This window comes from Festucalex cinctus, chromosome 2 (assembly GCF_051991245.1).
Source record: "Festucalex cinctus isolate MCC-2025b chromosome 2, RoL_Fcin_1.0, whole genome shotgun sequence".
NCBI lineage: Eukaryota > Metazoa > Chordata > Actinopteri > Syngnathiformes > Syngnathidae > Festucalex > Festucalex cinctus.
Genome location: NC_135412.1, coordinates 38,879,199 through 38,891,251, shown reverse-complemented (window position 1 = coordinate 38,891,251; position 12,053 = coordinate 38,879,199). Strand labels below are relative to the sequence as shown.

The 12,053-nt window shown below is 38.3% G+C and overlaps 1 protein-coding gene across 1 annotated transcript; it reads left to right on the top strand.

Moving 5' to 3' along the window:
- Window positions 1-451: 451 nt before the first annotated feature.
- Window positions 452-11,788, top strand: tm9sf4 (transmembrane 9 superfamily protein member 4). The gene is made up of 18 exons (XM_077515014.1): window positions 452-586; window positions 2,424-2,534; window positions 4,355-4,454; window positions 4,536-4,692; window positions 4,793-4,937; window positions 5,133-5,256; window positions 5,332-5,453; window positions 5,984-6,095; window positions 6,353-6,423; window positions 6,546-6,678; window positions 6,918-6,999; window positions 7,106-7,181; window positions 9,284-9,367; window positions 9,598-9,773; window positions 9,857-9,920; window positions 9,995-10,114; window positions 10,294-10,383; window positions 10,720-11,788. Exons 1-18 carry the CDS (start codon window positions 569-571, stop codon window positions 10,867-10,869), a joined length of 1,935 nt encoding a protein of 644 aa, XP_077371140.1. The 5' UTR covers window positions 452-568; the 3' UTR covers window positions 10,870-11,788.
- Window positions 11,789-12,053: the final 265 nt, after the last annotated feature.

The window sequence follows — 12,053 nt, the reverse complement described above, 5'->3', positions numbered from 1 at the left end:
TTTGCCTAATTTTACAGACCAAACCAGTGTAAGTGAATCAAAATCACAGTGTCAGTTTAAAAAAAAATCCCGTTTTTAATAAAGTAATGGTGAAAAGTGATTTTTTAAAATCCGATTCATAAAAAAATCAACATATTAATTATTAAAATAATCATTAATTTCAGTCCAAAATAACAGTAAGACTAATATTACTATCTGTCCTGAAAAAAGAACAACTGTAAAAATAAATATGTGTTTTGATAAAACTATCAGGAGAGAAACTCAAATGGGTTTAAATGCGACTACATATATTTCTGACGGGGCCATAGCACCTCCTAGCCCACGTGTTTGACAGTGTATGCCTCCAGCCAGACGAGCTTGATAACTTTTTGCGTTTTTTTTTATTAATTTTTTTAACTAATATTTTTACTTGCTAAAATGGTCTTTCATACATAATACTCCCTGGAATTATATGATTTAACCCAGTGCTATAATTTTCACCAAGCGTTTAAGAAGCGGATAGCCTCGGTTAAAAAAAAAAAAAAAAAATCCGGACGTTTTGTGACGTCACCAATGACACGTATTCAAAATGGCGGCCGCGGCTATGGTGAGTGGAATAACGATTAATTTTCTTCTAACCAAACATTCCTGATGGTCTCTTCTAATTTTAAGACAGGCGCAATCTTTTAATGGGTCACTTATGTCTCTATATTGCTCAGTAGATAACAGTTTGAAAATTAGTAGCGATGTGACTGTTGTTTAGTGTTGACGTTCTTGCTAACTTCCTGGTAGTTAGCTAACATCACTTAGCTTCGTGGCTGCTAAAATCGGATCCGATCTGTTTGTCAGGTCCACTGACTGTGCTGACAATGCAGAGGAGGCCACTGACGATTTTGTTAAACTGTCACTCAATCGTTTATTAATGTTTCCAGGCAAAAAAAAAAAAAAACAGGCTGTTGTCATCCCAGGCTGCATCACTCATATTGCTGACTGTGCAGCGGTTGCTTGCCGAGAGGTGTTCCAACAAACCAGTTAGGCAAGCTACTCGGAAATGGACGGAACTATCACGTTATTCGATATTAAATGAAGCTTTTTTCACACTGAAGCTATACGCCGGAGAAATATAAAATGCTAATCTACAATAACATGCCAAACGTCATCATAGTTCTCCTCTAGTATAAATACCCCCCAGAGTAATAATTTAAATAGATCACAGCAATTTGGTTTTCTAACGAACATTTTGAATAACAACCTTTCCTTTTCAGTCATCTATCACGTACAAATACCCTTTTCACCCTCATGCTTCCATGCTCAGTTTTGTTTGTGTCCTTCAAATTGCGTTCTCTTTTAGACTTGTAATATATTGAAAAAAAATCTCGATAATAGCACATAGAGTTCCGTAAAACATGATAAATTCATATGGAATTGTATGCTTGTATCTGACTTTGACCAATCAGGTGCAACATTAAATATACATCGATGTCCATTCCATACACTGAAGTTTTCTCTGCCCTTATGCCCATAACAGCCAATGATGGGTTAGGGTTAGGGTAAGTTATGCAGCATGAGATGGTACACTGTCATTCACCAAAGATGATTTTGTTACGGAGAGCACCGCTCTTCATTTTGTACCATGAAAGACAGAGCGGACATTGGACAGTAAGAAACGCTTAGTACTTTTCAGAGGTTGTGTTCAGTTCTTTACAAGCTGTAAATGTTTTTGAAGCGCCGTTGTCTGTAATAATTTGGAACACGGCATTTAGTTGGTTTTTAATACTGTTGTCATTGGGGAATGGTTGTACAAAAACATTCCAATTAAACCTAATAAACCTAATGGTTGATGGGTAAGATTGTCATTTGCATCGACCATTTAGGAAAATCATAGAAAAATAACATTTGCATTATAATTTGGAACACTGTGTACAGTGTATGAAGCTGTGTTGGATCTTGGGAGTGGTGCATACAGTTCATTCCAGTAGTATGTGTTGCTATTGCTGTTCCTCGATCTATTGCTATGTAAATAGCTCTTTTTACAGTGACAGTGTATGTTTGTAAAAACATTTTATGTACACGTCCTTTGTCGTGTTATGTTGTCATAATGTTGTGATTGGTCTGTGTGTGTGTAAGCACACTAATTACCACATTGTACAGATTGTGTCAAAATGAATGAAAAGTGCTTGACTTGACGTGTTCGATAATTAATTTTGTGTTACAGATCTTGAGTCTGTCAAGGTTTGTTTGTTAGCAGCATTGTCCAATCAACTGCGTAATCAGTCTCCGGGGAACTTTGGCATTGATTTTTTTTTTAACAGGGTTATATTTTATATCACAGATCTGTGTGTTTCTCTTAGTCCGCAATATCATCTTTTTTTGTAGTCTGCACTGAAGAAATGCTGATAAGTTGAAGTTGATTCCTGACTTGACTTGTCGTTTGTCTGTTACAGGAGACGTGGTGGGCCTTGCTGCTCTCATCCTTGTTGCCTGTGGTGTTTCCCTTCTACGTTCCTGGTGTTGCTCCCCAGGACTTTCATGAAGGGGATATTGTAGATATTAAGGTAAGAACACCCTCAACTATAGCCATTTTTTTATACATGCGTTTTTGTTTGTTTGTTTGTTTGTTTTTTTTGTTTTTAGTTATTTTTTTTAATTCCCCCTGAGGGTGGAAAACTGGAACTGGAGATACAAATGTACAGTAAAACCGCCTCCATTGTGCGTCTTGGTATTTCGCGTTTTTTTTAAATTATTATTATTTATTTATTTTTATTTTATTTGTTTTATTTTTTGTAAACATAATTTTGGATTTTCAATATTTGCTGGCATTATGCGTTATTGTTTTGAGTTTAAAACCCTACACGTCATGAAAAAAAAATATTCATATAAGCCGATTCAGCCAATCAGAAATCAGAGTGGATATATTTCAACATATACAGACCAAAAAATTTGAGAATGATACAAGTATTGGTTTTCACAAAAGTTTTTACTGCATGGGGCGGCGTGAATCAGTGGTATGGTGTTCGTCTCCCAACCCAGAGGTTGTGGGTTTGATCCCATGCCATTGTGACCACGTCAAAGCATCCTTGAGCAAGATACTGAACCCCCAATTGCTCCTGATGCTGCGTCATCAGTAGGTGAATGGGTAGTCAAAAATGTAAAGAAGGAAATGTATTTGAAGGAAAAAACTCCCAAAGTTGATGCCAACTTCCAGTTAGCATTTGAAGGGGAACCTCCTTTTGCTTTTAGCATTTTAGCTAGGCTGGTGATGTTTCAAAAACGAAGCATGTTTTGTATTTAAATGCTGTATACAGTACATGTAGGGGTGGGCGATATGACGATATTAGATCGTTAAGAACTTTAATGTGTTGACGATCTCATAAAGCTGACAGATCGTCAAGATCGTCTGTGGCTCATTCTATATAGATAAACTTTATGCGGGCTCATCGAGCTGTTGAATCACATGCGGAGACAGCATCAGAAACTTTACGCCGACACCAAGCCAAACCAAACGGAGACCAGCCGCTAGCAGCTCCAAGCTAACACAATCCACGGTAACACAGTCATTTACCAAGGGCCCTCCATATGAAAAAACAAGCAAGCGGTGGAAAGAAGTAACTGAGGCTGTTCATTACCATTTATGTTTACATTCATTGCGCTATTTGATTAAAAAAAATTGCACTATTTCAATTAAAACCTCTTCAGAAAGCTTAGTTGGCTTAAGATGTCTGTTTTTTTTTCTTTTAGGGTTTTATATACATTTTAAATATGTTTTAAATTTTATAAAAATGTTCAGAAATGTGAAGATTAGTCTAAAAATGTGTAAAAATGAAAGAATCGTGATGAAATCGAGATTGTGATTTTATTTTTAATGAATCATGATATGACATTTTTACCATACGCCCACCCCTAAGTTATTCTTATTTTTGTGTGTTTAGTTTTACAGTTAACTCCAACTGGGATGTCATAAAACAGCTTAGAGGACGCTTGGGAGACAACAGAATAACCAGAATAACATATGCTACACAAGCAAAATGGTGCATGCAGGGTACTTTCACAGCATTGGAAATTTTGGCTTTCTTCGATTATAATGTTTTAAGGGGGAAATAATCGGCCATTTGGCCTAGGCCAATTGTTTTGGCAAATATTTGAAGAGTAATAATCGGCCAATTATAGTCGGTGGCCAATGAATCTGTTGGGCCGTAATTGGTAATGTTAAGCCCTGCAGTTCGCCCTGGCATGCGGTCAGTTAACATCTGGGCCACATCCTGAATTGGGCAACATACAAATAACCTTTTTTTTCCCTCTCTCTCTCAGCCTGAATGGGAAGAAATCACTCGTTATGTGTTGGTCCAGTTCTAAAGTGTCAAAATTTATTTTTCAGGCTGTGAAGATGACAAGTTCTCATACCCAGCTTCCATATGAATACTACTCCCTGCCGTATTGTAAACCTTCCTCTGTTGTCTACAAAGGAGAGAACCTCGGTAAGTGGTGGTCAAAACAACAAAATCCTGAGTAATGTTGTGCTAATGCTGCAACTCTCACAAGTATTTTTCTTTTTGCAGGTGAGGTGTTGCGTGGGGACCGAATTGTGAACACCCCCTACAATGTGCAAATGCACAAGGACAAGAAGTGTGAGGTGGTGTGCGACAAGAAAACGCTCAGCAAAGAAGAGAGCAAGTTGTTTGCAGAGAGAATACAGGAGGAGTATTATGTTCACCTGTGAGTATTTGTCATGTTGGACGTATCATGGGACTTGAAGATGTTTTCCAACAAGCAAACCAAACCAAACCAAACTCAACACCTTCCTATACTCATGTAGTATTGCAGATAATCTGCCAGTAGCCACCAGGTTGGAGGTGTATCTCAATCGAGAGCCGGGTGCAGAAGAGGAGCTTAGGAAGGACCTGATGCCAGATACCCAGTTTGAACATGGTTACAGGCTGGGCTTTGTGGACAACAACAAGGTAGATCATTACTGTCTTTCCGAAGTATGTTTTGCTTGTTGTAACTACTTTCACACACACATACACCCCCCCCCCCCCCCCCCCACACACACACACACACACACACACTCCAAAATGCGATTATGCCATTTCTATTTGTTGTTTTGACAAAAGCTTATATTCCATACTAATTGTGTGCTGTTTTCTCCCTCACAGTTTTATCTGCACAACCACCTTTCCTTCATCCTGTACTTCCATAGGGAGAAGCTGGAAGAGGGGGAGCAGCACAACTATAGAGTGGTGCGATTTGAGGTCGTTCCCCAAAGTGTCAAAGTAGAAGGTAGGTACTTGTCAGCACTTCTTGACTGACTTTTGTCTGAATCCACATGAGAACTCGGCCTGTATATATTCCCAGATTTGATGGCTGAGCAAAAAGAGAAGACGTGCACCTTGCCAGAGGCCAGTGGCTCCGCTGCGCAGGAGATTGACCCCACCAAGGAGAACGAGGTCCTCTTCACCTACTCTGTGCAATGGAAGGTCAGTGACTGTTGAAGACACAACACAGAAGACAGTCTTGCCTGGGGGTCAAACTCACATGTCCACTGTCCCCCAAGTTAAAAGTTGAGTGCACTACAGCTCGTCTGAAAGCCTAGCACACTGATTAAGTGGCAAGCACCCTATTTTTTTGTTTTTGTTTTGTTAAAGCAGTTATGTGGTACAACAGCCAGTGAGGCTTTAGATATCATTTTTGGCTCCTCCCCTAAATAAGTTTTTGAGTTGATTTCTCTTTCAACTATTACTTTACCAAAACTTTACTATAAGAAGAACTGCCCATGTTACTCTACAACCAGATCCACCTTGGAATGTAAATTTGGAAAGAAATAGGTGATTTACTTCAGTTGTGTTTCAAGAATTATCAGTCAGTAGCAACTCAAGATATTATGCTACATTGTGAGTTGGCACAAAGGAATCAATGTAGCAGTTGTCACATATCGAATGATGTCATTCACTTTAAATTTTGTGTCTTCCACTAAGATTAATATGTGAGTGTCTTGTGATCTGTGCAGGAGAGTGACATAAAATGGGCTTCTCGATGGGACACGTACCTGACCATGAGCGACGTGCAGATCCACTGGTTCTCCATTGTCAACTCTGTAGTGGTTGTCTTCTTCCTGTCTGGTATGGTTATCAAATCGTGCAGAAAATGTAAAAGTGTTGAAAGTGTTGTGCAGCTGATGTCATAAGTGTATATATGCTCACAATGAAAAAGAATGTCACGTTTGTTGTTCTGGGTTAGTATGATACGTTATACATCATAACTAGTAAAAATTATTTTACATTTTTTTTCCCCCTTCCTAAAATCTGTAGAGGTATGTTTGGTTAGAAAATGTCTCCTTGCTCAAATACTTAGGATAAGTGTATATTCTCTCGCTCAGGTATTTTGAGTATGATCATCATCAGAACCTTAAGGAAGGACATTGCAAATTACAACAGAGAGGATGATATAGTAAGTCTCGGACGAAATGTGATTATTCAGCTTGCTGGACTGGATACTTTAGACATGTGACCGTTTTTTTGTTGTTGTTGTTGTTGTTTTTTGTTTTTTGTTTTCTGCCTCGCCCAAATCAGGAAGACACAATGGAAGAGTCAGGATGGAAGAATGTCCATGGTGACGTCTTCAGGCCGCCTCAGTATCCCATGATTCTCAGCTCACTTCTGGGTTCAGGGATACAGCTCTTTTGCATGATCCTTATTGTCATATGTGAGTCTTTTATTGCTAATCATACCCTTTACTAAATGTTGGCGTCATTTCTGCTGTGATTTGTTCAGATGTTCATATATTACATACATTAGTTTTGGATAACTTGCGAACATGCCTAGTTGTTTTGTTTTGTTTTTTTAAGCGTAACAACCTGTCTGAGATAATAGTTAATAGTTTGTCACTTATACAACAAATGTTCTCTAATAATGACTGGTGGTTCCTCCTTTGTCTCTGTGCAGTTGTTGCCATGTTGGGCATGTTATCTCCTTCGAGCAGAGGAGCTTTGATGACCACTGCATGCTTCCTCTTCATGTTTATGGGGTGAGAATCATTAACCCCTGAATCCTCACCAGGAAGATGCCATGAATTTTGTTGTCGTGTTAATTTTTTTTTGTTTTTTTTTTGGTTTTGTTTTGCTTTTTGGTAGTGTATTTGGAGGATACTTTGCTGGCAGACTGTACCGCACACTGAAAGGCCATCGGTGGAGGAAAGGAGCATTTTGTGTGAGTGTCCCAACTTTACCTTCACAAACTCATCTGGGATTTAATTGGCTTATTTGATGTGTAACTGTGATTCTATTTTTATTACCTGAAAAAAAATATATAATAATAATATAAAAGACCTTGAGACGAGTGACTAACACAGAGGTGTCCAAACTACGGCCCGGGGACCATTTGCGGCCCGCCGTCTATTGTCCAGTGGCCCGCGACATATGCTAAAAATGGCATTTGACTCAGTTAGTTCAAATAAAATAAACAAAACAAAAATGTTTGGAGATGGTCAAAGTAAGAAAAGAGGGTATTGAAAAACAGGTGCCATTAAAGGTTATTTTAGTTAACTAAAACTAATGAAAAAACTAAAATTCAAAAAACAATATTGTTATCAAAATGAAATAAAAATGAAAATGCTAACTAACTGTAATTGCTAAACTATTTGCTAAACTAACTGTAATTATAGCAAACATGTCCTTAGTTTTAGTCTTTGGTAATTAATTTAAAGCATGAGCCTTTGGGTATGATTTTAAATGTGATTTTTAGTAATTTATTTTGATATAAACCGGAATAATGACATTTGAAAGTATGTCACACACAAGTGACGTCATCTAGCAGCAGCCAATAGAAAAGCACCTTCAGATGACCTTGCGCCCATGGTGTTTTTTTTAAATATTGCGCACAAATTAATACGCATTTAAAAAAAACAAACTGAAACTAACAAACTAAACTAAGCATTTTTTAAAGAACTAAACTAAAAACTAACAGAACCACCCTGAAAATTAATAAAAACTAACTAAAATGAAAAATTCCAAAACTATAATAACCCTACTGCCATATTACAAATAAATTGGTTTATATACTGTAGTATTTTTCTAAATATGCAAAAGCACAAATAAATTATTTGTACAATTTTTAGGTCTATACACAATTTCTCTTCATAACATTATGTGGCTCTTGCGTCCTTCTGATTTTCTGTATGTGGCCCTCAAATGAAAAAGTTTGGACACCCCTGGTCTAACATTTTTATTCTGTTTGAGCTTGGTTTTTAAAACAACACTTCATTGTTGTGAGTTATGACTTTTCGGCTGCCGTAGTGTCGTGCGTTTTCTAAACGGAGTGTACTGTACACCACTGACTGTACACGCAAGATTGCGGCAAGGGGCAACGGCTCATATATTTTAGCTGTGCTATATTTTGAGGCTAAATAGGTGTGTAGGTGGCCATATGTTGTCGCTCGATTTCATGAATGAAGATTAGGACGGTCGTAATTACTCACCGTCGTTTAGATGCCGCCGCCTTAACCTCTTTAATGTTACTGTTACATGTATCGTAGTGTCAGTGAACTAAACAGGCCAAGTGGTGAGCAAACAACTTTTTAATGACAATTTGCATGTAACTGTTGGCCGCAGCCACTCCAGAACACAACAGCTCTGAACGCACTTAGCTTGCCTTCACGGACCGTCCAGACCGTGGGAAACTACGCAACCCACCCACAAGGATAGCTACAGAATGCTAGTGGTTTTTCACATCAAATAGGAGATGTTACGTCATATGAGCAGGTATAATTTTACTTTGACTACACTTTAGCATGTGTGAGTTTACTGACTTTAGTTTTTTAAATATGTATACTGAATGTATTTATTTATAAATACAGTGTTTACAAGTTATGTTTCATGCAACATGAAAGGTTGGATATGGTGAGTGGTAAATTGTAACTAGTAGGAAAAAAAATGATGTTAAAAGGCTTCATTTGCCTTTATCTTAAGATCGTGTAACATATATTAAATCTGATATTGTTTATAATAACTTTTTGTTGGGTTAAAAAAAAAAAAAATCATTGAAAAGGACCTTGAAAAAAATAATCGCACATGATATCACAATCGACATTTTTTTTGGGACACTGGCTCAGTGCCTTATTTGGGGCATCCGTGGGTGGTATTTTATTTTGAAATAGCCAGGTCAGAACCATCAAAAATCCAAAAACGTGTAAAAAAAACACCCAGAGCAGGTGTCACTCCCAATGATGAACATTACTTTTAAAACTGCAATACTTATTTGTATATTGTGTTTGCTATTTGTGCCTCTGAAAAGGTTTGTGTAATCTCCCTTAGACTGCAACTTTGTATCCAGCTGTGGTATTTGGAATCTGCTTCATCCTTAACTGTTTCATCTGGGGAGAACACTCCTCCGGGGCGGTGAGTGGCCAAACTGCCAAACACACCACATCATCTGTATATTCTAATAGTAATAATACTGAATGATTAGCGCACCTCCTCAAGATGCCAGCTGTTATCGACTTAATAGAACACAAATAGGGTCTACAACATACAACATGGAAGACAAAAGGAGCAGTCGCGTTTTTTGTTGCGTCAATGACATCATAAGATGTTATGTCTGGCCTTAACCTCCATTCCCACCTTTTCAGGTGCCCTTCACGACCATGCTGGCTCTGTTGTGTATGTGGTTTGGTATCTCCATGCCTTTGGTCTACCTGGGCTACTACTTTGGTTTCCGCAAGCAACCGTATGACAACCCCGTGCGCACCAACCAGATCCCTCGACAGGTCCCAGAGCAGCGCTGGTACATGAACAAGTTTGTGGGGTGAGTGTTGAACAGCTCCAGTAATCTCAACTGTCCTCCTTTTAGATGGCTGATTTCTGTTATTTTTCTCCCTCTTTCATTAGAATCCTGATGGCTGGGATCCTACCATTTGGTGCCATGTTCATCGAGCTCTTCTTCATTTTCAGTGTAAGCGTGACTACTGAATAACTGCGTCTAAGCACTCCCTCACAAGTAATGTATGTTAATGTCTATGTCTTTAGGCCATCTGGGAGAATCAGTTTTATTATCTCTTTGGCTTCCTGTTTCTGGTCTTTATCATACTGGTGGTCTCCTGCTCTCAGATCAGCGTTGTCATGGTTTATTTCCAGCTGTGTGCAGAGGTATATATATTTTTTCCTCTAAAATATATGTTCATATGTTTGTACACAAAGATATATTTTATTGTATTTTTATGTTTATCTACAGCATTTTCCTGGGAATTTCCAAAGGGCAGATCTTGCTGTTGCCATATGCAACATTTACAATGTGTGTTTTGTGTCTCTCTTAACTCTCAAAAAAGGACTACCGGTGGTGGTGGAGAACCTTCCTGGTTTCAGGAGGGTCAGCGTTCTATGTCCTTGTGTATGCCATCTTCTACTTTGCCAACAAGGTAAAAGTTCACACTTTGCTATCAATGGAGAATGTATTGCTAGTGATGTACCAGCCAGCACCAACACAGCAACAAAGTTTGACAGTTGAGCACCGTTTGCAGAGAGAAAGTTGACGTTTCCAGAACGTGACCTTGGTGTCAGCATGACATGCAAAGGACACCCAAAATTGAGGATGTCATGTCTTGTATACGGTCAGATGGTACAGGTTGCAGCACACTTCTCCCGAAAACAAGCTTGAGGGATATAGAGACAGTAAACAAGAAGACAAACACTTGAGTTAAAAAATAAATAAATTAGTGATCTGACGACTTGTCCCCTTCGTTGTTCCTCTGCAGCTGGACATTGTGGACTTCATCCCGTCGCTGTTGTACTTCGGCTACACCACCCTGATGGTTCTGTCTTTCTGGCTGCTAACGGGCACAATCGGCTTCTACGCCGCTTACATGTTCATCAGGAAAATCTACGCCGCTGTCAAGATAGACTGAGCCAGTTGCTGCTGTCGTCCTTTTTTTGTTTGTTTGTTTTTTCTCCTTTTTTGTTACGTCACCTTTTTTTTTTATACAAGTATTTTTATTGTCCAACTGGCACTGACTTGCGTGTTGAGGCGGGAAAGCAAAATGGTTGTTTTTTTTTTCCCTCAGTGTAACAGCTACACCTACCGGCAGGATTGGGCAAAAATGATGTCTCTTTCCTTGCCACCCAGCATTTTTTTTGTTTGTTTGTTTGTTTTTTGGACAGGGTGGTGACTGAGACCCAGAGGATGTTTCCTCTGGTGAGACTGTTTGCGTGTTGAGCTGGTTCACCTTGCACATAACACAGTGGACCAAACAATGGTTTTCTGCACATGTTGACTTTCTTTCCTTCTTGTGTTTTGAACCTAATTTATCCATGTTTTCATTTCTACTCTTGCTTTTCTTCTTGGAATGATTTTGTCATCAAATGCGTTTTCACCAAAATATTTCCCTTTTCCATTTCTTCATGTCTGTTTCATTTGAGAGACTTTGCCGAAAGAGAGGTGAACTGCGGTCACCTGCGTTTGTGTCTTATGTTGAACTGATCTACATTGTGACACAAAATGCATACGGTATATTAAATGTGCTTTTATTTTTTAAATCATGTTTCCATATATTTTCTGTGTGACCACTTAAATCACAACTGTATCAAAATGGCATCTTTTCCCTCTAAAGAGTTTCAATGTACCAAATGTTGGTGTGTTACCTGAGATTTATTCAAGATGCATACTATGAGTGTCTTTCGGAAAAAAATAATGCATTTGAAGAATTCCCACTTGTAACTTGAAAATCATTTTTATGCTCATTAAAGGGCGGGTGCACTACTTTAATCAACCCCCTCCCCGCACGCCCCGTGGTTTTGGGTTTAAATAAAGCTACACATTTTCTGACAGCTGGTGGCAGTTTATCACATTTTATTGGATATTATCATTTCATATGTTTTATCTATAGGATATATACATATATGATATGCGGACTCATCTGCTCATCTGTTGGTCTTTGGCTTTGGAATGGGAGGGTCGTGGTCAAAGTCCCACTGTCAGGCAAGGTTATTTTCAATTAAAAAATAACTATTTCATTAATGAAATAAAAGAAAATGCTTTTAAAAAAATAAAACTGAAAATACATTTTATGTTTTCAAAACGAACTAATTATAG